General features: G+C 38.8%; 2 protein-coding genes across 3 annotated transcripts in view; one reads left to right on the top strand and one right to left on the bottom strand.

Moving 5' to 3' along the window:
• piezo1 (piezo-type mechanosensitive ion channel component 1) overlaps window positions 1-20,087 on the top strand; it is a 62,729-nt gene extending 42,642 nt beyond the window's left edge. The window contains exons 19-50 of one of the 2 annotated variants that reach the window (XM_056755689.1): window positions 37-213; window positions 3,078-3,203; window positions 4,059-4,259; window positions 4,412-4,616; window positions 4,734-4,838; window positions 6,006-6,162; window positions 6,607-6,850; window positions 6,929-7,025; window positions 7,141-7,306; window positions 7,733-7,822; window positions 7,901-7,977; window positions 8,345-8,398; window positions 8,570-8,670; window positions 9,135-9,240; window positions 9,326-9,409; window positions 10,203-10,378; window positions 10,449-10,564; window positions 10,655-10,810; window positions 11,153-11,600; window positions 12,679-12,997; window positions 13,236-13,353; window positions 13,437-13,584; window positions 15,044-15,258; window positions 15,342-15,500; window positions 15,582-15,729; window positions 16,229-16,417; window positions 16,513-16,605; window positions 17,706-17,878; window positions 17,963-18,085; window positions 18,170-18,249; window positions 18,581-18,767; window positions 18,901-20,087. In XM_056755689.1, the coding sequence (XP_056611667.1) occupies window positions 37-213; window positions 3,078-3,203; window positions 4,059-4,259; window positions 4,412-4,616; window positions 4,734-4,838; window positions 6,006-6,162; window positions 6,607-6,850; window positions 6,929-7,025; window positions 7,141-7,306; window positions 7,733-7,822; window positions 7,901-7,977; window positions 8,345-8,398; window positions 8,570-8,670; window positions 9,135-9,240; window positions 9,326-9,409; window positions 10,203-10,378; window positions 10,449-10,564; window positions 10,655-10,810; window positions 11,153-11,600; window positions 12,679-12,997; window positions 13,236-13,353; window positions 13,437-13,584; window positions 15,044-15,258; window positions 15,342-15,500; window positions 15,582-15,729; window positions 16,229-16,417; window positions 16,513-16,605; window positions 17,706-17,878; window positions 17,963-18,085; window positions 18,170-18,249; window positions 18,581-18,767; window positions 18,901-19,156 (5,094 nt within the window). In that variant the 3' untranslated portion in view covers window positions 19,157-20,087. Of the gene's footprint in view, window positions 1-36; window positions 214-3,077; window positions 3,204-4,058; window positions 4,260-4,411; window positions 4,617-4,733; window positions 4,839-6,005; window positions 6,163-6,606; window positions 6,851-6,928; window positions 7,026-7,140; window positions 7,307-7,732; window positions 7,823-7,900; window positions 7,978-8,344; window positions 8,399-8,569; window positions 8,671-9,134; window positions 9,241-9,325; window positions 9,410-10,199; window positions 10,379-10,448; window positions 10,565-10,654; window positions 10,811-11,152; window positions 11,601-12,678; window positions 12,998-13,235; window positions 13,354-13,436; window positions 13,585-15,043; window positions 15,259-15,341; window positions 15,501-15,581; window positions 15,730-16,228; window positions 16,418-16,512; window positions 16,606-17,705; window positions 17,879-17,962; window positions 18,086-18,169; window positions 18,250-18,580; window positions 18,768-18,900 lie in introns of both variants that reach the window. The other variant, XM_056755682.1, reaches the window with a different exon arrangement.
• A 60-nt stretch (window positions 20,088-20,147) lies between these two features.
• Window positions 20,148-26,958, bottom strand: ctu2 (cytosolic thiouridylase subunit 2 homolog (S. pombe)). The gene is made up of 15 exons (XM_056755798.1): window positions 26,649-26,958; window positions 26,356-26,430; window positions 26,202-26,280; window positions 26,068-26,127; window positions 25,842-25,902; window positions 25,301-25,410; window positions 24,814-25,052; window positions 22,473-22,608; window positions 22,256-22,387; window positions 22,054-22,145; window positions 21,875-21,969; window positions 21,606-21,750; window positions 21,454-21,520; window positions 20,465-20,523; window positions 20,148-20,377 (listed from the first exon to the last, which is right to left on the bottom strand). The coding sequence occupies exons 1-15, from the start codon at window positions 26,711-26,713 to the stop codon at window positions 20,314-20,316; spliced, it is 1,479 nt and encodes a 492-aa protein (XP_056611776.1). The 5' UTR covers window positions 26,714-26,958; the 3' UTR covers window positions 20,148-20,313.
• Between the last annotated feature and the right edge of the window lie 272 nt (window positions 26,959-27,230).

Genomic DNA, 27,230 nt, shown 5'->3' with positions numbered 1-27,230 from the left:
ATTTCACCTCCTCTGGTTTTCATCTTTCACCTGCAGCCGACTGCAATGAATCTGGTGCTGGTGGTTTTATGGAGCTTCGCCATGCCGTACGCCCGTTTCAGACCCATGGCCTCGTGTCTCTCCACCGTCTGGGTTTGTGTCATCATCGTCTGCAAGATGCTGTATCAGCTCAGCGTGGTCAACACTGCAGAATACTCCAACAACTGCACCAGGGTGAGACGGGAACCCAAACACATACTCGAAGTACCTTAAAGTCCCTCTGAACCGGAAGTTGCGATCGTGTTTACTTACGTATTCTGACGCATTTCCGAGTGAAACTGAATTTGCAAATGAGAAAGCATTGTGGGCGTGGCTTGTTTTTTATTTCCTGCGATTTGATTGGATGTATAAAACAGCCGTTGCATTTTGAAATGGAACTGGGAGCAGACTTACATTTGAAGGAGTTAACGGCTGCTCCGCCCACTAGAGGGCGGAAGTGCATTTTCAGATTTTAACTGAAGATTATGAGGGCGCATTCATTTAAAATAGAGAATGACCCACATTGGTAAGCTATTTTTTCAATATTTCAAGAAAAAGCAGGAATTGCTATTTTAAATTTCAATGGGAGTTATCAAAAGTATAACACTAAAAATTAAGAAATAGAAGAAATAATATAAGACATCAGGAAAACCCTGTCCTGTTTGAGCTAAGAACCTTTTTCAAATCATACGGACGGTTCAGAATAATTATTTTACTTCTATTAATATCACTTCCGGTTAAATCGTCTAAAGTGTTTTAGTTTAAATTAGGGCTGTGCACGATTAATCGAGGTAACCAATAAATCATGCTGAAATTAAGACGGCTTCAATTATGCAGGGCATCGATCATTTTTTTATGCATAGCTTGTGCGTAAAGCACGGCTCTGGGATCAGTAGGTAATGCTGTTCGATCTAAAAGCAGTGCAAGTTTGAGTCGCTTATAAAGTGCCTTTAAAAAGCAACAGCCATCAAACATGATCCTTATAAATATATTTTATTATCATGACAGTGATAAAAACAGGTCATTGGGCAGTTCCTAGAACTACATGTGTTATGGTCTTCTTCTGCAGTGCGTATTTTGAGTTTCTGCACGAGAGCGCCCTCTGGCTTTCGGGTGCAGCAGCATTTTACCATACTTCCCTCACAAGCTGTGCATAAATCAGATGATATATATTTCAGATAATCGTGCACAGCCCTAGTTTTAATGCTCGAAATAAGGTCTTTGGTTAATACAAATCAGTAATACATCACTTGTAGATGAAGTTCTCATATGACTCTCAGACACAAAACATCTCACAAACATCTCAAAAGTTAGTCAAAAAGCGGACAATTCCTAAAAGGATATGGATAGACATTCAATCATAATGTAGAACTTCATAACTGAACGTGTGTTTAATAACGTTTGAAAGAATAGAAGAAACTTTGAGACATTGACACCTTGTGGTCATTGCCTGTCTACTCGGACAACGACGCTGAATTATAAATTAAAACCGACACATAAATACATCATCTCTTGGCATCCTCACAGAACATCTTAGCATGTGTAAACACCACTAACAGTTGTAATGTAGTGTACACACACGTTCTTGACACAGTTCTGTACTCCTGCAGCACGTCAGCTGGTGTAATCGTAATAAGAATTATTTACACACGAGTCCTGAAGCAGTGTGGGTACGGTTAACCTGTTTATTCTTCTGTTTAATGTGTTATTGGGAAGAGAAGTGGACTGTTGGCTGTGAGCTCTGTGTTTACTGCTGAAACAATGAGTCAAGTTTTCTCCTCAGGGTTTATGCTCTTGTTGAACTGTCGAACGGTTTACATTGTGCAGTGGCGTTTCCATCACAGCTGTGAAACCTCACTTGTGTTGGGTCTCGCTAAGAACCCATCGCCTTAGTCACGGTTTTCATCTTTGTTGATGTTTCCCATTAGTCATCAACAAAGGTGATGAGAGAAGCAATAAAATGATGTCAGGGATTATTACACCAAACATTTGCTTTGACTGTGTTGTATTTATTAAATAGCTACAGTAAAAAACAACCACACTTAAGAAATACACATGGATATAGGATTGTGTTTTCATTTAGCTTAACTAGTTTATTATTTTAAGCCATTAAAGGGCAAATTTATAAGTTTTATTTGGTCAGTATAACATGTGTTAATGCGATCTGTATTGCATATGTCACTGACGTTTACCAGATTTTTAACATTAAAAAATAACCATCAGGGAACGTTACTTTCTGGTTATTTTCTGGTTGCAAAAAATAAAACCTGAAAAGAGCTTTCTTAGAATGTTATTTTTTGGTTCCCAAAAAATTAACCAAAAGAGAACCAAAAACTAACGTTAGGGAAACGTGTGTGCTGGGTGCATCCATATACTTAATAAACGTTTACATATCAATTAAAAATTGCTAAATATAAATAAATGCATGGTTATATTCCCTAAATATGTATACATATATGTGTATATAAATACAAAACTAACATGCACAGACATACAGTATATAAGATAAACACAAACGTTTATTCTGGATTTGATTGATGACGATTAATCCTATTATAAATATAATAAATAAATGTGTCTCACATCAGTTTCTCTGCCATCAGCATCAACCTAAAACTGAACGTATCTTGTTAAATTATTAAAATCATTGAGTTATTGAAAATCATTGCAATCGTTGATCAGGTAAGCTACATTCTGTATTCTGCCTTTAAAAAATAGGTACACTATCATCTAAAAACATTTGTGACCTTGGAATAAAACCTTGCTCTTACATTTTTTTTATGAACCATCACTATTGGTCACAGTTTATATACAAAAACAGAGTAGAAATAAAAAATTGTATTTCCTGTAAAGTGTCAGTTTAAGAAATACAGCTTTATGTCCGACAGCGATGATTTTCTGACCTTATCGTTAAATCAGCCAAATCATAACGATCATGCTCAATTAATTGTAGGAAGCATTAATAAATAAAATTACGATTAATCATGCAGTCCTAAACGATAATATGCCGTTTCATGTCATTCAGTCACTATAAGGTTGATCTTTTCTCTGTATTGTAGCCATTCGTGAATGAGACGAGTCTGGAGCCAGAAGAAATGCTGAACTCCACACTGTACAAAGCACCCGTGGATCCAGCCGAATGGTTTGGCGTTAGAAAAGATGCTACTGTTCTCGGTTACACTAAGGTGAGATTCACACATTAGGTTTGTTCAGATAGTGTTAAACTTCAAAATTTCATGATAATTCACTCACCCACATGTCAGTGTGTTTATTTCTTCTGTCGAAACCAAACTGAGGTTTTTGAGGAAAGCTTTCCAGGGTTCTTAATCATATAATGGACTTCAGCGGGGGGCTGTTGCTTAAGGTCCAAATTTCAATTTCATCGCCGCTCTAAAAGGCTCTACACAAAACAACATTTATTTAAAAGCCTCGGGCTCGTTTTTTTTAATTGACGCGCCGCTCTAAACACTGGCCGACCAATGAGATTGACGCTTTTGTTCACGTGCCTGGAGCTGCTGAAGTTATAGTAAAACACGACTTAGTGGCACTCAAGCAAAAATGGTTTTGCTAATTCGTCTTATGTGTGACAAGCGAGTGTCAGAAGCATAAAGTTGCTCAGCGCCACCTTGTGTACAGCGGTGTTTCTGTTTTTCACTAAGCCCCATATGTGTCAGCAGTGAATTTGCACGTTCACTCGGCTCATTGGCAGTGAAAATCGTTTAGGGATGAACGCCGAAAAATGTCTCGATAAACACGTGTGATTATCGTCCCGGTGTGTACGAGCTTTTATTCATCGGCTGATGTCGTGTAGGGCCTTCTGAAATTTAACCTTAACCAACAGCCCCCCGTTTAACCCTGGAAAGCTTTCCTCAAAAGCCTCAATTTGGTTTCGACAGAAGAAATAAACACACATGTGGGTGAGTGAATTATCATGAAATGTTCATTTTAAATCGAACCACTCCTTTAAATAGAAGTGACTGTTGAATCTGTCCATAAAGACTGCACTTCAATTGACTGGCATGCCTGTGCTGTTCTGTTAGGATCATCTGCTGGTCCTGATGCTGCTGGTGTTCGAGGCAACGGTGTACAGGCATCAGATTCATCACTATAGACAGAAACAGCGCACACCTCCCATCGTACCAGCCATCCTTCCCCAGGCCACCCGAGACACGCTGGACCAGAGTCTCCTTCACTGCGTCAAATACCTGCTCAACTACAGCTTCTACAAGTTTGGTCTGGAAGTATGTGTTTCATCAATCCCGCGCAGAAATCCTAAAGGAATAATGTTGGAATTTCTATAGGAATAATGCATGATGTTTCACTTCAACTGAATTCTGGATCTGTTCCTCAGGACAGCACAAACTAATGATGATCTTCATTATCGCCATTATAGATTTGCTTCCTCATGACAGTGAATGTTATCGGCCAGCGTATGAACTTCCTGGTCATTATTCACGGATGCTGGTTGGTGGTCATCATGGTGCGGCGGCGCAGAGAAGCTATCGCCCAGATCTGGTCCAAGTACTGTCTGTTTCTGGTTATTTTCACGATCTATCAGTACGTCCTGTGTGTGGGCATCCCTCCTGCGCTCTGTATAGGTACCTGAATATCATCATTTCACTATATACTGAACTCTATGTACCTTTCCATAAAATTCACACCTAGGTGAAATAACCTGAATAGTTTTTAACGTATCCTGTCCCGTTTGACTGTAGATTATCCCTGGAGATGGAGGACCAGTGTAACCATCCACTCGGCTCTTGTCAAATGGATTTACTTACCTGACTTCTACACCATCCCCAATTCTAAGAACCTCATCTGTAAGTGACATCTTCATCACTGCAACCTCAAGAATATTAATATCATTACCAACTTGTTACCTGACCGTCACTCGTATCCCCCCGGACACTTAAGCTGCACTTAAAATTTTAGTTTGTTTATATGAAATGTTCAGATGGGAAGGTACATTTTTCTTTCTTTATAATATTAGCCGCTTGGTTTGATTTGTTCTCTGATTCGAGTGTGTTCGTTATTTGTATTTTTAAATCTAGTTTTGGCTCTTGAAAGTGATTAAAGTTCCCGTGAACCGGAAGTTGCGATCGTTTTTTACTTCAGTGTGCTGACACATTTCCGAGTGAAAAGGAATTTCGAAGGCGATAATTAGTGGGCGTGGCTTGCGTTTTTCACTGCGAATTGATTGAATGTTTGAAATGAAACTGGAAGCAGACTGACAGTTGGAGGGGAGGAGTTAACGGATGCTCCGCCCAAGCCGTCTAACATAGGTCAATTAAAGGGGTGATTCACGGGAAATACGTGTTTTTCTTTGATGGTTTATAAGTTGCCCATGCATGTATTAGCACTTAAAATTGCAAAAATGAAAGTGTCGGAACAAAAGATGTATTTTATTGAGAAGCGAATGCTCACCCAGACCTGCCTGAAACTTCTTGTGTAACCACATCCCGGCGAATCTACGTCAGTTCGTAACACGATTTGACTAAGACCGCCCAAAGGTGGGCGTACCTGTCAGTACAATTGAAGAGGGACCTGATGTTCCAAATATAATAAGAGGCATTACATTTCCGTGCAGTATTCGACAAATCACTACGCACTAGTGAACCGGCCAATCATAGCACACCTCGCTTTTCAGAGCGATGAGCTTTTTAAAATATCAGCGCGTTTCAGAGAGGCGGAGCAAAGAGGAGATAAAAACATGCACGATATGTGGAAAATACAAAGTTTTTTAACCTTAAATCGTGTTTACACATTGTATTACATCTAAAGCAAACAATAATATTTGTTTTAGCCCTTTAAGATGGATAGTCAATTCAAGTGCATTTTCAGATTTTAATTCACACAAATAAAGAAAATAAGACCCACATTGATAAGCTATTTACTGTAAACGTTGCATTATTTCATGAATAAATAAGAATTGTCATTTTTTTATTTCACTGGGACTTTAAATGCGTAGCTTGTGCGATGTGTTGCAGCGGATTTTCTTCTGCTGATGTGCGTGTCGCAGCAGTGGATGGTGTTTGAACATGAGAAGAAGGAGGAATGGATGGTCATGGGAGGAGAGAACAAAGACAATCCAGATCCAATGGAGGACATGCCCTTTAACCCCGCCCCCAACTTCATCAACTGCAGGTGACGTCTGATTTGTGCTGAACAGTTACATGTTGTTTCACCTGTCAGAATCCAATGGTATGGAATGAAAAAATGGTAAAACAATTCCTCACTTCACAATACATTTCCGCAGAACACAAAGAAGATATTTTAAAGAACGTTTGGTAACTGAACAGCACTGGACCCCATTCTCTTCGAATGTATAGATACAAAACTAATGCAAGTCAACGTGATCCATTTAACAAAATTCTTCAAAATACCTTCTTTTGCGAAAGTCAGAAATGTTTTTTGGGCGAACTTTCTCTATACATAAAAATTAAATATAAAATAAATGAAACCAAACACAGGCTGGAAGTTAACTTTGGGCCAGGGTGTCCGTCTGATGAAACGGTAAATACTAGAGAATATTTCAGCATATTTCCTCATCCTTTTTTTCGACTGTTCTTCCTCTCTCTCTCTGTGCAGATCCTATCTGGACATGGCTAAGATCCTGGTTTTCCGCTACATGTTCTGGTTTGTTCTGGCTGTGGTGTTCGTGACCGGGGCCACTCGGATCAGCGTGTTCGGGTTGGGTTATCTCCTGGCCTCTTTCTTCTTCCTGATCTACGGTACGAAGCTCCTGGTCAAGCGGTCACGTACGCGTCTGCTCATGTGGGACTGTCTGATCATCTATAACGTGGCTGTGATCGTCTCCAAGAACGTTCTGTCCGTGAGTGAGCAGAGGTGCATTTAACCGACTCTCATCCGCCGCCATATGATGTGTGCTGACCTGTTGTTCTTCTGTCAGATCCTGGCCTGCGTGTTTGTGGTGGAGTTGCAGAAGAACTTCTGTTGGGTCATACAGCTCTTCAGTCTGGTGTGTACCGTCAAAGGCTACTACGACCGTAAGTTGATCAACGTACCAGCGAGGCACGAAAATCCCCACGTATGAAATTCTCATGTCGACACGCCCTCGTGCCATCCGATGTGTGACTGCGTGTTTGCGTTGTGTTTCCGCAGCTAACTCCGTGTGTAGCAAAGAGTGCTCTCTGCCCGTGGAGGAGGCGGGTATTATTTGGGACAGCATCTGTTTCTTCTTCCTCCTCCTTCAGAGGAGAGTCTTCCTCAGTTTTTACTTTCTGCACGTGTCCGCTGACCTGCAGGCATCAGCACGTCAAGCGTCACGGTGAGAACAGCGCCACCTGCTGGACACCAGGGCTCACAAGTTTAGGGACAGTTCACCCAAAATGAAAATTCTATCTTTACTTAATCACCCTCGAGTTGTTGTAAATCTGTAAAAAAAGCATTTGTTCCGATGAACCCAAAGGAAGATATTTAGAAGAATGTCAGTAAACAAAGTGATCTCATCCCCCATTTACTGCCATAGTAGGGAAAATAAAAAATATGGGAGTCAGATGAGATCTGTTTGGTTGCTGACATTCTTCTAAATTTCTTCTTTTGTGTTCAGCAGAACAAATAAATTGATACAGGTTCGCTACAATCTGAGAGTAAGTAAATGATGACAATGATTTTTTTTGTGGTGAACTATCTCCTTAAGCACTTAAAAGCACTTTGTGTTAGTGTATGACGTGTTTTTCTGTCATGCGTGCAGGGGTTTCGAGTTGTTCCGCGCCAGCATCATAAAGAACATGCATTTCTATCAGCAGGGCGAGAAGAAATCCTTACAACAGCTGAAGGAATCGTGAGTTGTTGTTTTTTTCGACCTGATGCAGAACATGACAGCGTCGCTCATTCTCGATTTCTCTCTGTGGTTTCTCAGGATGAATCGCATAAGTGACAAACAGCAGAAATACAAACAAGGACGTAAAACGTCTGCCGTGGATGAGCAGCCTTCAGGTACAGAACCATCACGCCGTAATAAAGTGGTTTATTGATGGGACGTGTGATCACACGTTCAATCTGTTTACAGAAAAGCCTCCGACACACAATCCGCACGCTTAATTCATGTTGTGAGATACACAGAAAATAAACAGAGAATCTGATTTTAAAGAAATGAAAACAATGTAGAACTGTGGTTGCTCTTTTAAAGCTCATGAGATTTTTGAGTTCTCAGTTACGTTTCATTTTTGCATCACTTTAGTTTAAGGAGAAAGAAAAACTGAAGAAATGAAACTGTAATTGTTCAAATGTTTTGTTTAGGTAATAATCTGGATTTGGGTAAATTTGATGAGAAATGTTTCACACATTTGTGTTCTTGTCACAGACCCTACCAAAGAATCCAAAGAGTGGCAGTACCCCTGGAAAAACCATGCGACTGGTAAACTCACTTACAGTCATGTCAGATCAGAGCCACAACTGAATTATGGGTGTTTTTCGTTGGGCGAATAAAGCAGTTTTATTTTGATGATACAATCCCTTATTTTATACTTACATGAGTCATAGATCAATCTGAGACCCTGTTCATGATCCAAGAGTGTTTTCTTTCTAGTGTTGCATTCTGGGGAATATTACATGTTTGAGTCTGACAGTGGCGAGGAAGACGAGACTCTTCAGGAAGAAAAGAAGCCTCAAAAAATGACTGCGTTTCAGGTAAAACAAACACATTCTCAACCATCTTCAATCTTTTCAGTATTTCACATACAGCCGCAGAAATAAACGCTAAGACCATTTTGAAATGATTTGACAGTGTTTATTCTGTGATTTACTAACAATGTTTCTCTCAAATTTCAAGTAAAGATATTGATTCTATTTGCATTTATTTTCAGAAAATTAAAACTGGAGAAACAGGTTAAAATAACAGAAAGGTGCTCTGTAGTTTTTCAGACCTCAAATACTGCAAAGAAAACAAGTTCATGTTCACTTTAAAGCATAAGAACAGTCATATTTGTCTGTTGTATTGCTGGACCACAAAACATCTAGAAAGGATGATTTAAAACGGTCTCTTAATTTGTTCCGCGGTGTAAATGGCTTTCATGTTTTCTAAAGGTGAAAGAAATGTAATTCTAAGTGGCTCTTAATAAAAAGTGCTTTTTTTGTCCTGTTGTTGATCACAGTTAGCGTATCAGGCCTGGGTCACCAACGCAAAAGAAGCCCTGAAAGATCGTCAACAGAGACAGAGAGCTGAGAGAAAGATGAAACAGACACAGTCACAGACTTCAGGTTAAACACAGACACTACAGATATTTACACCAGAGCATGTTAACAACTTTACCACAGTAAACTGAGGTGTTTATGTCTCTATCAGCTGATGAAGATGAAGATGGAGCTGTGCTTGATGTTGATGCATCACAAGAAGAGGAGGAGATGGCAGAAGATACAGAAGGGTTAGGTAAGAAATCTACAAATTATTTGCACATTTTTTTATTTATTTGGCACATTCATCTAATTTAATTGATTTATTTGGCACGTACATTGTTTTGCACATTTATTTAATCTACTAGGCACATTCATTCAATTTATTTTGAACATTTATTTAATTCATTTGATGTATTTAGCACATTTATTTGATTTATTCGGCACATTTATTAAATGTATTTGGCACATTTAACTTTGCACATTATTTAATTAATTTAATGTGTTTGTTAATTTATTGGATTTATTTGGCGCATTTATTCAATTTATTGGATTATCTGGCACATTTGTTTAATTTATTTGCAGATTTATTTAATTTACTTGATTTATTTTGCACATTTATTTAGTTTTTATTTAATTATTATATTTTATCGATTTGCTCATCACATTTATTTGCACGTTTATTAATATTTGTTAATTGATTGATCTGCAGATTTGATTTATTTGGAACATCCGTCTAATTGAACTGATTTATTTGGCACATCATTTATTTTTAGCACATTTATTTGATGTATTTAGCACATTTATTTGACACAAACATTTAATTTATTTGCACATTTATTCGATTTTTTGGCACATTTATTTAATTTTTTTATTTATAACTTTTTAATTGATTGATCTGCAAATTTGAAAACGACAGTAATAATGCAAGAACATGTTTTGTATATTTCTGTTAAAACTACTTGCACATTGCAGCAGAAAACGTTGCCAATTTATCACAGCAATCTATTTTGAGGTGACGTTGAATTCCTCTCTTATGATTTCAGCAGTTAAAGGGAGTGACATAGTGCAAAGGATTCTGGACATCTTGAAATTCCTCTGGGTGCTTTTTCTGGCCATGGTGGACGGCTTTACCATGTGGCTGAACATGCTCACCAAGCAGTATGTGGAGACCTCCATGGTTCTCTGTGAGGAACGTTACCCCTTCATCCATAACATCAGCCAGGTGAGTCTCTTCTCAGACACACTCCAGAATTTACAAAACAACATTAGAACCCTTGTTGTGCCGTACACAGAGACCCTCCAGAGAGACGATGGAGGACCTGCTGTCACAGGACAGCGAGAACCTGACATTAGAAACAGGCCTCGATGAAACCGACACGGACAATGTGCGCTACAGCAGCGACGCCAAGTGAGTCTCACCCGTCCAATCACTCACAACACCCCTCTTACAGTCAATGTGATTGTGTGTCCGTGAGTAATGCGTCACATTATCCTGCAGTGTGGTGGAGCTGGAGCCGTTGAGAGGTCTGCCGAAGGCTCGTGAGTTTAGCAGCACGACGCTGGACTCAGAACTCACGCTAGAGCTCGATTCAGAACCGTTTTACAGTGAACCACCTCGACGATCCAGAACCGCCAGTGAGCTTCTCGCAGAGAGGTACTTATACAGTGTTAAAGCACATGATAGTACTGAAGCGTCTCTTATCATGTCTGTCTGATCTTCTACAACTATTAATTGCTGTGGGATATAAATCTGGTTATATATTTAGTGGAACTTAAAAATAAAACACAATGTTAGGAATAAAATGCAGATTGAAGTCAAATTAAATCATTAAGGCATTGATTTTTTTAATTTGTTATAAATTCACACGAAGAAATGTAAAATGTTCTTCAATTATAAAATATATATGCATTTTATTTTAGAGTGAAATATAACCTTAAAATATTCTTAACAGGCTTTGTGAAGGACACCCGACAGTAAAAACGTCTTTTGTTTCAGGCCGCCGTGTGTTGAGGAGCTCATTCAGAGTCGTGAGTTCTACTCGTCTCAGAATCGTCTCCTCAAGCTGATGTTTAGTCTCTACAACGTGCTGGCGGCTAATTCTGAACTCGTCTGTTATTTGATCATCGTACTGAACAACCTGGTCACAGCATCCGTCATCTCATTGGTTCTTCCAATACTGGTGTTTCTCTGGGCCATGCTGTCCGTGCCACGACCCACCAAGCGGTTCTGGATGACGGCCATCATCTACACGGAGGTCATGGTGGTGGTGAAATACCTGTTTCAGTTCGGTTTCTTCCCGTGGAACACCGAGTATGAGCTGAAGTTAAATGAAGACAAGGCCTTCTTCCCTCCTCGTATCCTGGGACTGGAGAAAACCGATAACTACATCCGTTATGATCTGCTTCAGCTACTGGCGCTCTTCTTTCACCGATCGCTGCTCCAGGTAACATAAACCAGTTAAACAAATGCTGGATGTCTCAAAGGCCCTGTGTGCAAATTTTGGGGGAATCTATTGACCTGAATGCAATATTATAAAGACCTTACATAATGAATTTGGGTCGTCAAACGGGTCTGCCTTCAACAACAAGTAGCCTTACACAAAATAAGTTTACTTCAAGTTCATTTTAATGAGTATACCTAAAGATAGGCTTCTTCTCAAGATTTGCAGAAACTGCATGTGTAGTAAACAAGAATTGTGTATTTTTAATTGAGTATTTCATTTCGAGCACAGAATGTCATTCGTCCAACTCGTTTTTTTATCAAGTTGACCATGTTAAGTATGAGAAGGCAGCACGTTCAACAGTGTAAAGAAGTCAGAATGCAAAAATAGCATGCTTCCCCATCTTTAAACAAAAATCAAGTATAGTTATAAGTATTCAGTACTTTATGAAGTAAGCACCAGTACTAGTATACAGTCATTGTACGTGTACAGTTTCAGTATTCTTTTGTATTCTGCTTTTTAGTTTATAAAAGTGCTTTTAATATTCTTTAAATCTAGAAGTAGTCAAGTTTGAGTACACAACTAATAAATCATTTCTGGGAAGTTTATAATGTAGTCAAACTTTTACGTACTGTATAACTTTGTATTTAGTAAGTTTTAGTGCTATATTTCAATACTACTTGAGACTGAATTGGCCCACTTTTTAGTTTATAAAAGTGCACTTTTATGAATACTTTAGTGAAACAGCAGTACATTTTAAGTACACGAATAAGTAACTACATTCATACGCAGTATAAACTTTATCCAGTAAGTACTTTGTATGTAGTAAGGACTAGTACCACAGTAGTGTACTATTTTAATACTTCTTGGCACTAAATTGGTGCACGTTTAAAAAGTGTATTCAAAGTAAACTTTGAGTACACAACTAGTAAACGGGTTTTTAAGAAGCTGAGCAGAAGGCTGGGAAGAAGGCTGAGCCAAGTAATATTGTCTAAAACAGTATAATTATTGTTCTTTGTTTTGTGTAAATAATGAAAATAAGCAAAAGCATGTTTCAGATCATTGTGATTTATGTTCTCAGCGTTACGGTCTCTGGGATCACGAGGGTCCACTGGAGGAGAAGAGCAAAAGCTCATCTGAGGACAAGAGTCAGGATAAAACAGAGGAGAGCATCTTTCAACTCTCAGAAGAGGAAGACAGTCAAACGCAGGCGGAACCGCAGACTGAAGTGCTGTCAATCACAGCATCAGCGGAAACGCCCACCGATGGAGAAATTAAGAGCGACCCTGAGCCAAACTTCAGCCCGCCTGCCATCACAGACACCCCGGATACAGCCACAGAGGACGGACAGAAGAAACGAAGCTTCCTTCGCTTCCGCAAGACCAAACAAACAAAAAAAGGTCAGAGGATGTGAAAATAGCTGTTTGAGAATGAAGGTTGAAATGTAGTTTGACTTGCATGCAATTCAAAGATTTAATAAAGGATTAAAGTAAAACGCATGTCTTCTCTGGATATCTCTGGATGTTCTCTCGTGTGTCTGTAACATTTTGCCATATTTGTAGAATATTTCTATGAAACACACAAAGTATATTTGCAGAAAATATCAAAAATAGTTTTGACATACTCTGTCCGTCACAGACACTACAAAGAAAGAGTCCAAGAAGAAAAAGAAGTCCAAGAGCAAACTCAGACAAGAAAAGGGCAAACGACTTCTGAACGCTGTTCAAGGAAAACTCAAGGCTCTTTTCTTATCCGTGTAAGTGAAGCAGGAAGAGATGCACATTCATGATGGTTTGAAGTGTGTTTATTTGATCTGGTGTTGTGTCTTTGTGTGTGCAGAGTGAAGAACGTGTACAGACCCACCTCTGGCTTCTTCAGAGACATCTTACACGCAGAGTACCAAGCAGCTACTGATGTCTACGCTCTCATGTTCCTCACCGACGTGGTGGATTTTATCATCATCATCTTCGGTTTCTGGGCTTTTGGAGTGAGTACAGAGAACTTCACACAACAACAAAAATACAAAGCAAGCTTTCTGATCCAGAGGAAGAAAACACAAGATACAGAATTAAGTTATATAAAAAGATATAACTGATTTTACATTACCTGTAAAAACTATAGAAGTGTCTGTAAAAGTGTAATTGAAATGTATTTATAAAATAACATTTTTGACATGATATGGGGATTAATTGATCTAATCAGTCACAAATTATTCAAACATCAAGTTTGTCTAAGAAATGACCCCCAACAGAAATAAATTAAATCATTATTATGTAAAGAGACATTACAAGAAGTAGAATCAGAAAGAAATACTCTGATTCAAAATCTATTACACAAACTTTTGGACCATGATTTTTGGGGGTCGTTTTTTTATATCTATAGCCAATGCCAGTATTATGTAAAATTATGTTAATATCCAGTATCTTACTGGTACATTTTCTTTTTTTTCTTTTGTTTTTAGGTGCACTTAAATTTAGATAAATTTTTTTAAATTCTTTTTTTTCTTATGATAAGTAGCACAATTTTATTAGCTCACTTACTTCAGTTTACTTAATTAAACAATATACTCTGTGGTCGAATTATAAAAAATGTTGTTCAAGTCAACAGGACTTTTATTTTGATGGGACGCCACTAAGAGCGTTTGTTTAAGTTAACCGGTCTTTTATTTTGACGGATCGCCGCAAATGGTGTTTGTTTATGTGTTTGTGTCCTCTTGCAGTGAAACGCTGGCGCTGAATTTGCTGTTGTACAGCAAATTCTGTTTTTATGCCTGTATTTCTCTATTCCGTCCGCGTTTACTGCATCGCAGAAATCATAGGGCTTTATGTATGTCACGTGACGTATCGGTCTTTGGTATCGATGCGTCATTACGAGTATGAGCACGAGTTCATGAGCTTGGTATCGGGGTGATACCGATACTCCACATTCCTATTAGAAACCATTATGATTCAACATTTTGTGTCGTGCCATGGTAAATAAGAAAGTAAAACTGCCAGTAGGTGGCGGTTAATGTCGTTGTGATTCATTCGTTCAAACGGCTGTTTCATTCAGAAGTCCAGATTCGTTTAATACCGGATTAAAAAAAGAAACGTCACTGTGTCTTTCTCGGAGACGAAAAACTGAAAAATCAACATTATATTTACACTTGTTATATTTGGGACTCGTGACCTTGCACATGTTACTTGTGTGACATAGCTTAACTATTAAATGTACTGTAAAGTTAAGACAAAAACATGTATACCATTTTAGGGACGTCGTGACTGTAAACTTCATCACGCACTTTTGTTGTCATGCATCATATTCATCATAACTGTTTAAAATGAAAGATGACCTATACATAGGTCTGGGACAGGGCGAGTGTGTTTATAACTTCAATGTCTTATTTTTGATCATAATCTAATTAGTCTAATCAGCCCTGATTTATATCAACATGTTTCATGTTTCAGAAACACTCAGCCGCAACAGATATAGCTTCATCTCTATCTGATGATCAGGTCCCAGAAGCCTTTCTGGTGATGCTTCTCATTCAGTTCAGCACTATGATCATCGACCGAGCGCTCTATCTCAGGAAGAGCATCTTGGGGAAACTCATCTTCCAGGTTATACTGGTGTTCGGGATCCACCTGTGGATGTTCTTCATCCTCCCAGCTGTCACTGAGAGGTGAGGACGAAGAGGATTATCTGATAGAAAATCCACCTAAGACCAGTTTTAAGGCTTTTTACACGTTGGCTTTATTTTCTCAGGATGTTCAGTCACAATTCGGTGGCACAGCTCTGGTATTTCGTGAAGTGCATCTACTTCACGCTGTCGGCGTACCAGATCCGCTGTGGATACCCGACACGGATCCTTGGAAACTTTCTCACCAAGAAATACAATCACCTCAATCTCTTCCTCTTCCAAGGGTGGGCAAATATCTCCAATTTCTGTGTTCCCTTTAGATTTTATTGTGACGTTATTAAAACATTTTTCTGGTGTTTCCACAGTTTCCGGCTTGTTCCCTTTCTAGTGGAGCTGCGGGCGGTGATGGACTGGGTTTGGACTGATACCACACTGTCTCTCTCCAACTGGATGTGTGTGGAGGACATCTACGCCAATATCTTCATCATCAAGTGCAGCCGGGAGACCGAGAAGGTAGCGTCATATTTTGGATCCGATAAAGTCAAGTTTATCATTTAGATCTTAATATAATATATATAAATTATATTTCTATAATATATATTATATATTATGGGGGCACGGTGGCTTAGTGGTTAGCACGTTCGCCTCACACCTCCAGGGTTGGAGGTTCGATTCCCGCTTCCGACTTGTGTGTGTGGAGTTTGCATGTTCTCCCCGTGCCTCGGGGGTTTCCTCCGGGTACTCCGGTTTCCTCCCCTGGTCCAAAGACATGCATGGTAGGTTGATTGGCATCTCTGGAAAAATTGTCCGTAGGGTGTGAGTGCGTGAGTGAATGAGTGAGTGTGTGTGCCCTGCGATGGGTTGGCACTCCATCCAGGGTGTATCCTGCCTTGATGCCCGATGACTCCTGAGATAGGCGCAGGCTCCCCGTGACCCGAGGTAGTTCGGATAAGCGGTAGAAAATGGATGGATGGATATTATATATTATGATTTGTTTTCATCTTTTTGGCAGAAATATCCTCAACCGAAAGGGCAAAAGAAAAAGAAGATCGTCAAATATGGGATGGGCGGTTTAATCATTCTCTTCCTTATTTGCATCATCTGGTTTCCGCTGCTCTTCATCTCATTGGTCAAATCTGTAGTGGGCGTGGTTAACCATCCGGTCGATGTCACACTCACAGTGAGGCTTGGAGGCTACGAGGTAGAATACGTTTCACCCGAGGAACTTGTACTATTTCGCACATTTGTTTCTATTATGGCTTCATTTGATCTGCGTTGATTCTTGTCTATTTTCAGCCAGTGTTCACGATGAGCGTTCAGCAGCAGTCCATTCAGCCCTTCACCGAGCGCGAATACAATAGTCTCACAAACCAGTTCAGAAAAAATGCTGTAAGTAAATATCTATATGTTACATTTCTGTATTAAACAGCAAAGTATCTAATTTAATTAATTCATTTTTTTGCAACCAGTGTTGGGCAGGTTACTCTGAAAAAGTAATGAATTACTAGTTACTAGTTACATATTCAATAGTGCAATTAGATCACAAAAAGTATTTAATTACTGATTACTAATAACTATCTATATTCAATATCAACTTTAATAAGTTAACTCTTTCACCGCCATTGACGAGTTATCTCGTCATTTAAAAAAAAGGTTCCCCGCCAAAGACGAGTTATTACCGCAATCAGTGTTTGTACTGTTGTACAGCAGGTGGCGGTGTTACACACCTTTGGAAAAAAGTACAGAATTCCAGAACCTAGAAATTTTAGCTGTTTTTAATGATTTTCCTGAGTGTAATCTGGGCGGAATCTGTGACAAAAAACGTTAATTATCTCAGCTGTTTAATCAAAGTGATGCATTTTTTAAGAAACCTACCCACATCTTTGGAGTGATAAAAAACAAACAACAAAGAAAGAAGAATACGGTTTCTTTTGTTTGAAAGTATTTTATTGTTTTCCATATATTCTTTACAGACAATGTACTGTGAGCCATTAAAGTTTGGTGAAAATGTTCAAAAACGCTGGCGTAGGCTTATTTTTTTAATAAGGCTGGCGGGGAAAGAGTTAAGTGATTCAAGAATAGACATGAAACAACTCTTTTAATTCATTCAAATAAATCAAGTAGTATTATTAACTCAACAAAGTATTAAAAATGTGAGAATTATACATTAAAGCACAGATTTTAAAGTTAGACTTTGAATTTTTATGTCAATATTACACAAGGTATTTAGTTGAATTACATCAGAAGTAACTGTAATTAAACTACAGAAAAAAATAAAAGTAATCCCTTACTAAGTAATTTGTTACTGTAATTTAATTACTTTTCCCTTGAAAAATGTATTAAATTACAGTAACTAATTACTAGGTAACTAGTTACACCCAACACTATAAAGTTCTGTTTGTTCAAACTGACAGAGAAGTAAAAGTTACGGGTTACAAACAAATCTAACTTTATTATTGAGAGTTACCCGCACTGATCTGTGTCCACAGGTGGCCATGCAGTTTATAACCATGTACAGTTATGAAGACATTGTGACGGCTAACATTGAGGGCAGCTCAGGGTCAGTGTGGAGAATCAGTCCTCCCAGCAGACAGGAGCTGATAAAAGAGCTGACCGGCAGCAACGGTGACATGACGCTGAGATTAGACTGGAATTTCCAAAGGTCAGTCAGAAGAGTGATTCTGAGTTTGCACGCTTCTCGAGGAGTGAATACACTAATTGTGCTCTGGTGTCTGTTTGTCTAAAGGGATCTTGGGAAGGGAGGAACGGTGGAATACACTTTTGACAAGCACACTATCAGTTTGGCACGAGGGAACCCGGTGAGAGCGGAGCTGGCTGACCTGCTGCTGGGTAACCGCACAGAGCCTGTGTAAGTCTACTGAGACGGACATCTGGTGTCACATTTGTGTTTTGTTTGTTGCATGTTAATGTTGTGTTGATGTGTTGTTTTCAGGCTGATACCTCACATGTTTCCAAACTACATACGAGCACCGACCGGTGCTGAAGCTAAAACAGTCACCCAACTGTACGATGGTAAATACTCGTTTCCTTGAAAACCAATGCAGTTGTTTTGATTTGATTTGTCTTATGTGATGCTACAATGTTTTAATCTTATATGTAGTTTGTATTTTCTGAATGATCTTTAACGATAGTTCGTTGTTCATTTGGAGTCATTGGGTTTACTTTAAAGATGGATATTTTGGCCATTGTTGGAGTTTTGCCACGTCGACCCCACATAGGATAACATGACAACATTTTGAATGAAATGATTCATTGGTGTTTTAACTAAAGAAAGGTTGCATACATCTGAGATGGCACGAGGATGAGTAAATGAAGAGATCATTTATTTTCTGTGTTTGGTCAGGTGGTGAGGACGGATATCAGGATGTGACTTTGTCTCTGATGAGAGACGCGTCTCTGAACGGAAGCGGCGCACCGGAGTGGTGGGACATCAGTATCGCCAACTGCCGAGAGTCATGTGACGTCTTACCCATGATTATCTTCAATGACAAAGTGAGCCCGCCGAGTCTGGGCTTTCTTGCCGGATACGGGTGAGCAGAGAGAGTTCTTTTCATCATCGTACAAATAAACATCAGATGATGATTAAACCTTCTATGCGTGACATTTTTTACGCATGCCACATGTTTGCTATTAAAGTATTACATTGCGTTTCTCTTCTCTCAGGATTATGGGGCTCTACGTGTCAGTGGTGTTGGTCATCGGCAAGTTTGTCCGAGGTTTTTTCAGCGAGATCTCTTACTCCATCATGTTCGAGGAACTGCCCTGCGTGAACCGCATCCTCAAACTCTGCATGGACATTTTCCTGGTGAGGGAAACCGGAGAATTGGAGCTGGAGGAGGAGCTGTACTCCAAACTCATCTTCCTGTATCGCTCTCCAGAGACCATGATCAAATGGACGGCCGAGAAGACTCGAAACTGAAACAGTGTTTACAAAATTCCCGACGTTCACTAGGCTTCAAGGCCGGATGGATGCTTGTGGCATGATGGATCGTTCAACGTCTTATGAACTTCAAGAGTCTATAGTCATTCGCCAACGCTGTGGAGCTTCCCTGACGGACAGTAAAGTCTGAGTTTGTCTCTTTGCACTCAGAGTTTCGAGACGTTGATCATTTTGATTGAACTGAACTTTAAAATCAGCGTTAACGTGACAGAGTCGAGCTGTAGGGACCTGAGGACACTACATACAGACCGGTGCGCACACATCAGACATGTTCTGGTAGGACCTGGAAAAGCAATTCAGGATTCGTCACTGAATCCAGGTCATATTTCATCACCAAAATCAAAAGAAAGAAAGGTTTTCATCTCATTTTTTTGTCAATTCTATCCATAATGCAGACTCATGACACTACAACAAATTCCATATGATGTACAAACAGTTTACAATCTAAAAACCCAATGTCTTGTTACTATTTTTGGAGGGGTGAAATGTGACCCGGTGCATGTACTTTTGTCTGTTTTCACTACTACTACCAAATTGTTTACAAGCCAAAGAGAGCCATTTAGTATTCTTTCTGGTTTTAAAATTGTGATCAAGACAACACTTGAAGACATTTCATGTGGTTTCCTGATAATCAAGCTGGTCAGGTCACAGCTGTTTTACTCTAGGAAGAAAATAATCTCATTCGCTGCCTGCTGGAATGCTACGCTTAGCCATCTTGGCCATCGGGATGACGTCTAGATTTGAAACATCTTGTCGTTGTAAATGTCTTAAAGTGCACACGTCATGTAATTGTTGCGCCGACTTTGATCTGTAATGGCTGTAATGATTTTCAGTGTGTGGTTACACAAAGAGCATGTCCTTCAGAAATCATGAATGTTGCCTGTCTGCACAAATAAATGACTATTAATGACGGCGTCTGCTCTCTGTGGTCAAATATAAAGCAAAATTATTCTGCTTGAAAGAGATCAATGTTTAATGTTCTGAAATGTTTTATTCACTTAGAAATGACAAAGTAAATGGTTTAAATAGAATTTTAACAACTATTACGTCAAAGAAGAATCCAGAGATGCATTATAAAAGCAGAAATGAGAACATCTCGTGTAGAAATAAATCCTTTTACATTCAATCCAAACATGCTATTCATCATCATCATCATCATCATTCAAAAGATATTCGCTGATTTGCATTTTCATGCGAGATCTGTGGAGAGATACAGGTAAGACTTGAGCACATGATACAGATCAAACAGCATCACCCGACCAATCAAAAGAGAGCATCAATTCTCACCGTGTCTCACGTTTCTCAGCTTCTGTTGCTATGTACGGCGGCAGTGTGTTTACTGCTTCCTGAAATAAACCACAAACTCACATATTACTCGTGTTATTTATGTATTTAAAGGTTAAAAAAAGAATAAATGCATCCTTCACACATGGATAAGTAGCTACAGCATCTGAAATATACGTGTTTCAGTCTCTCAAGGTTAGAAAAGTATTTTACAGTGATTCATTTATAGAATAACAATAAGTGAATAGATGAAGTAACAAGAATTTTGTATTCTTCTCTAAGGTAACATTAGATCTTTTGATACACATGTTATCTCGGCACAATTCAAATTCATTTCTATTTGCAACGTACAGAATTCCGTTTTCCGGTCCAAGCATCTGTTCATTTCAAGCGGAGCTAAAGCTAATGGCTGGAACACACTACAAGACTTCAAATCTGAGAAGATTTTAACTAGACATCATAGACTTGAAAGTTTAAGATCAAATCTGCAAACTGGCACAGACTTGCTTTTCACAATTTCTGTAAGCATCTTTACGGTACAAACACATGACCGACAGTAGAGACCTGAAGGGAAAAATCTAAATGATGAAATATATAAGAATGCAAGGTATTACAGTGATGTAAGAATGTAAATTTATTTTGACTTAAAAAAAAAAGTTGCGGTTCTTTCTGACTTCTGGACTCCACTGTCTCTGAAACTATAGGACGCTGGATAGTTCACTCAAAACGAAAATTTCTGTCATTATCTCCCCAACTTCATGTCTTACCTGTATGGCTTTCTTTCTTCTACAGAACACAAGAGAAGATATTTTGAAGAACGCCGGTAACCAACCAACATGAGCCTTCCATTGTATGGACACAAAACCGCTTCACATTTCTCCAAACATCTTCTTTTGAGTCATATACAGATTTCGAATGACGCGAGGACGAACAAATGACAGAATATTTTTGGGTTTAACCGTCCAAGTGCAGAGGATTTCTGTCAAACTCACCACATCTTTGACAGTGAGTCTACAGCTGTAACACAAAAGAGTCTTCAAGTCCTCATACAGAAGAGACCTGAAAAACATTCAGAAGAATCACAAACGTCAACGCACATCTTGATTTCTTTCAAAGACGACTAGAAATGGTGTCTCCCCTTCACCTGTTGTAGGAGCACGAGCCTGTGGATCCACAGCCCTGACCTTCAGCACAACACCTTGCAGCGTTCAGGCCATCAGAAGATTCCTGAGGTTTGATCTGAGACAACCGCTCGGACACCAGAGTAGCATGGAAGGCGGACGCTTCATCTGGGGAAAAACGATTAAAATAGGTTTCGCTGGTCAGCATAAACGATCATCTTTTATTCGCTATAAAACAACAGCGTCGTTAGCGTCAGCAGCTACGTGAGCATAAATGTGGTGTGAAACTTACCCACATTAGTGTCTATAGCACAGAGACATAGCAAACACTTGGAGGCGGGTTCTTGACTCTGTTGAGGTAAAGCCGTACGAAGCTTCTCACTTGTTCTGGAAAGAAACCAGCGAGACGATATTCAGATCAACTCATCTCTCGGTTACCAAGACGAGTGTGATGAAAGACGGTTGTGTCACCTGTAGATGGTGCTAACAGTCGAGGGAAAATCTGACTGCAGCTTGGTGACGAAACTCTCTGTTAGACGCTGCATACTGGCATTATTATGAGTCTGTGAGTTCAAGTCAAACACGTTTAAACAAATACGTCGTCCGAAACTTCAGAAATCAAAGTGCTGAGAATAAGACGGAGGAACATTATTCTCGCTGGGACGACACTTACTTTGGTGTCCAGGCTGGGAGTAAACACCGAGATCACATTAAACATCCTGCTGTAGAAGATGATCTCTTTAGATGAATAGTCTCTCATGGGCCGCACGATCACCACGTCCCCGTACCGCGCGTCTGAGAAACCCTTCAGAAAAATCTGACGTCAGCTCTAAGTGTTCGTGGCGTTTAAACACACCGTGGGTTTAACGGGTGGATGGAACGTTACTCACGGTGTCTGATGCCAGCGCCGCTCCACGACCCAGAGCGATGTTACTGAGCAGCTTTACGGCCAGACGTGAACAGCTGTCGCCCATCATGACCTTTGAGTAACCGTTGACACGGGCCGTGTGCAGGATCAGGTGCTGTCTGTTCCAAAACACAAGCAGCTCGTGAAAACCCTCCAAATGAGAAAAAAGCACACACACCGTCCTGTACAATAATCACCAGCTGGACATACACAGTACACGCTGCACAAAAACGTGTTACACATACATATACAGACAGAAAGACAGACATAGACGGAGACTCTTGTTTGTTTATTCAGATGCACTATTATAGTTATTTAGTTTAAATGGTTGGATGTTGTGCTTCATCTCTGACTTCGAGGAGAAGTTGAATGTGCCGGCTTAAATTTTGTTTAATATTTGCCTAATAAATGACAATTACATTTTAGTTGTGACGTTTTTTGTGTATAGATACAAACAGAATACACTGATAAAGAGTAAAGCGCAGTCTTGGGTCAATTATTCTGTAAAAGTAATGAATAACTGATTACATATTCAATTTTGTAATTAGATTACAGTGCAAATTAATCCCTACAAAAAGTATTTAATTACTTATTACTTTTTATATCCTACATCAACCTTGAATAGTTAAGTGATTCAAGAATAGACATGAAACGGCACTTTTAATTCATTCAAATAAATAATTTAAACTACATAAAGTTGTATTATTAACTGAGCAAAGTATTGACAAATGTGAAGGAAGACTTTGAATTTTTAGGTCAATTTCATTATTGCGCTCACACATATTACACACAGTATTTTTTTAATTAAATCAGAAGTAACTGTAATTAAATTACATAAAAATCATAAATATTATATTAAATGAAATATTTATTATATAATATATATATATATATATATAAATTATAAATAAAAGTCATTTACTTATTAAAGTAACTGAATTACAGTAACTAATTGCTTAGTAACTAGTTACACTAAACACTGATCATGACACAACAATACTTAATACTGCCAAAATATGAATGGACATACAGTACAAAAATAAGAAGAATAAAGGGGTCGGTCGAAAACCTTAAAGTATGAAATTGTTTTCTTATATCACAGAATCAGAGACAGAGACAATTCAGTTCAATTCACGTTTATTTAAGTGAAATCTGCTGTGACATTCAGTCTACCGGTCAAAAGTTTAGGATCAATTGACAAAAATGTTTCTCATGATCTGAAAAATCGAAAGTGTATGTTTCAATGTTTGAAATTTTTATTGAAATATTTTATATATATATATTAAACCTATATTTAAAACTGTTATTTATGATAATCACATGCTGTGAAAGTGTCTGTATCTCTTCAGCTGTTAACCTTTAATGTGACTCACATTCTTAAAAGGACCGTTCACCCCAAAATTAACATGTTGTCATCAGTTGCTCACCCTCAGATTGTTTCAAATCTAAATAAATTTCTCTGTTCTGCTGAACACAAAGGAAGATATTTGAAAGGACATCCTACAAAATAAATTTCCATAGCAGGGAAAATAAATACTTTGAGAGTCAAGGCGGGATGAAATCTGTTTAGTCACTGACATTCTAACAAATATCTTCCTCTGTGTTCAGCAGAACAGAGAAATGTATACAGCTTTGCAACAACCTGAGGGTGAATAAATGATGACATAATTTTCATTTTTGCAAGAACTATCCCATAGATTAAACAAAGATTCAGTTTTGCCGTTATGACTCAAAACACAGATCAGAGCTAAGGGACAAAATGAAAGAAAACCAGCAGTGTACACAAAGAACATTTAGAAGCTGTCACGCCTTATGTTGTATGTTGAAGGGGCGCCGCCATCTTGGGAGGATCATACTCCGTTGCTATTACTGTTTTGATATGTACAGTTACTTGTATTGTTTGATATACTGTATGGAGAAATTGGAATTGTTTCCTCTGTTTGCGACTCTGCGTTTAGCGATTGCAGTTTTAAACACAGCAAGACTGACAGACCATAGTTACATTTCCTAATCAAACAAGCATTCACTGCATTCAACGCACTAGCAGCCATCTTCCCAAGATGGTGCAACCTTCAACACGGATTGATGTCAATTAACAAGCTCTATACATGACAAAGAAAGCTAACAAAGATGACGGACCTATAATAACTTGGATACAGGAACATATTGTGCCAAATCAGATATTGGTGAGGTTTGAAGAGCTTCTGAGGTCAGATTCACCCTCAGAAGCTATAGCTGATCTACATGTGTTTTCTAATACGCCTAATATTTAAAATGAATATTTAAAAAAACAAAAGCAACATAGACACGGGTGTGAACCTTACCTTAACGTGTGCAGCATGTCCTCTTTAGCTGTGAGTGTTTTGATGGATGAGAAGAGTCTGTGTAATGACAGCGTGTGTTCAGGTGAGCACGCAGAATCATCTAATCTGAGCTGATCCACACCGCTCGTCACTTCCTGTTTCTCTCTTATAAACCCATCCACTGCCTCTTTATAGCTGGCATCAGACCGGTCCGGATCAGATGTCCTGGGCACCAGGACAGAAGTGGGCAGACTGAAAACCTGAGACAAATTCAAAAGCACAATGTTAATATTCTCAGATAAATATCAATTCACTGAATTTATGGATGTTGTTCAGAATGGAATCTCACTGCGCATATTTGTGCAATTCACACTGTATACCGCCAAGTGTTTCAAACATGTCTTATAAAGCAGTATGCTAGAAAAAAGTGATCTTAGCACATGTGTTCTTAGGTTTGTAATTATAAATCAGAATAACTTGTTTGTGTTTTAGATGTCAGCTTGTTTACCTGCTCCAGAGGTAATATGAAATAAGGAAAGCCCGTCTCCGTAAAGATCTTCTTTAGTTGAGTGACAGATCTCTGCCTCTCATCTGAACTCAGACCACATGCTCCGCCCTCTGACGAAATAACACAAAGTTAAAATTTGAATCTTTTCAATAGCGCTGTGCTTTTAATAGGAGATTCATCAAAAGTTAATCATAGTCGTCCATTTGGGCCTTAAACAATTACAAAAACAAAACAATCGTGGCAAAATGAGTATTGTGCTGCATTGCGTTTTGCAAGAATCCTCGTTTCCTTTACAGCAGTTCAGATGTGCTATTTATTTACATTTACTTTTCAGTTTAATTCAAATTGAAAATACTATTTTCTTTTTTTTCCATGCAGTTTTAAAAGTCTGTGAGTAATCGTGTTAAATGATCCGTGATCTCAATGTTGGCCAAAATAAACGCGATTATGATTTTTGTCATAATCCAGCAGCCCTACTTTTCAATGCCAAACATACAGTGACTTCATAAGGAAAGCCTATAGTCTGGACATTACGCATTACCATCTATGTATATGATTCCAGGCACAAATCTCAGCTTTTTGGGAGCTTCCCGACCGAGTCCCTGCAAAAAGACAGAAGAAAACAAATAAGAAAAGGAATAATTGATGTAAATAGTTAAGAACATCGACTTGAGTATATGATGCTGCTATGATCGGTTTTCTGCTCATACTTGACAGAATAGTAGACTATATAAACAACACACACAAATCAGAAAATCTGCGTTTACCTCTTGGACCTGCGAGAGCATAGCGCAGGAGGCGGATCCGCCGGACACGGCCAGAAGAACCTATGAAGAACTCCACCGTGTCAATGTGCACGTCACAGAAAGAGCAGATGAATGAGTGCATTCACACTATTTACCTTCTCCTGGGGGAAGATGACACGGTTCTTTCCCAGCATGGCACGAAATTTGTGTATAAAATACTCTTTGAAGCATGACCTAATGAAGGATTAGAGATTGATCTTTAATAGTGTGCAGCTTCATAGTAAAGATGAGTATTCTGACATCACTCACCGACAAAAGGCATCACTGACTCGTATGATGAGCACTGCAGTTTCCCCCTTACACTTCACACATGTCTTGTTTAACCTGAAAAATGTGTTGATATAACAGTGTTCATTTGGAGGTGGGATGGAATGAATAGTAAACAACACTTAAGTGATTCAAGTAACATCACAGACAAGGCCATCACCCTCACGAGACAATATTTTGATGGTAGTTATAGTAAAACCTTTGTTTATACACCATGGTATTGATGGTTAAAGGATATTTATATGATATTACATGTTTTTCACAGGTGAACTTACGTTGGCACAGGTGTCTTCTCCTGAATATTCTCCAAACCATTATACTCCTCATCAACCTGACACATGATGATATAATCAGACACACACGGACTAACCGACACGTAAACACGCGATCTTACGCAAGTTAAAACTAAAATCAGCCGTACGAACGATTATAACTCGATCCTGTACGTCCAGATATTACAAAAATGCTCAACATTTACACCAACGAACAGCGAAAAAAACATATCGGGAAAAATCTGACTTCACGTGCGAACTGCGAACTGCGTCTTGCATACTGTGTGCTGCTGACACCGTTTGATGACGTCAACACAACCACGGCCACGCCCATCCATTTGCGCTGCCGGACGTTTTTTAATTTCTTATTAAACGCTTAGAAAATAAAAAGATAGAAAAAAGGATCAAGGAAGGGTAAACAAATCGTACGGACAATCAGAGAAAGAATAAATAAAAATAAATAAATAAATAAAAACGAGGGCTTAAATTCCTTAAAATAACATAAGCACAAGGAAATAATTGAAATAAAATCATCAAAATAAGAGCATATATCTAAGGTTTCTTACACGAGGTGAATAAGTATTT

This window comes from Triplophysa dalaica, chromosome 1 (assembly GCF_015846415.1).
Source record: "Triplophysa dalaica isolate WHDGS20190420 chromosome 1, ASM1584641v1, whole genome shotgun sequence".
NCBI lineage: Eukaryota > Metazoa > Chordata > Actinopteri > Cypriniformes > Nemacheilidae > Triplophysa > Triplophysa dalaica.
The sequence above is the reverse complement of the archived record's forward strand: the minus strand, read 5'-3'. Positions and strand labels throughout refer to the sequence as shown.

Coding starts and splice junctions, on each gene's coding strand:
- ctu2 (XM_056755798.1), bottom strand. CDS start 26,713: ATGTGTCAGGTTGATGAGGAGTATAATGGTTTGGAGAATATTCAGGAG. Junction 25,053..25,300: donor TCATATTACCTCTGGAGCAG/GTAAACAAGCTG, acceptor AATTTGTCTCAG/GTTTTCAGTCTGCCCACTTC. Junction 20,378..20,464: donor GCTGAGAAACGTGAGACACG/GTGAGAATTGAT, acceptor ATCTCTCCACAG/ATCTCGCATGAAAATGCAAA.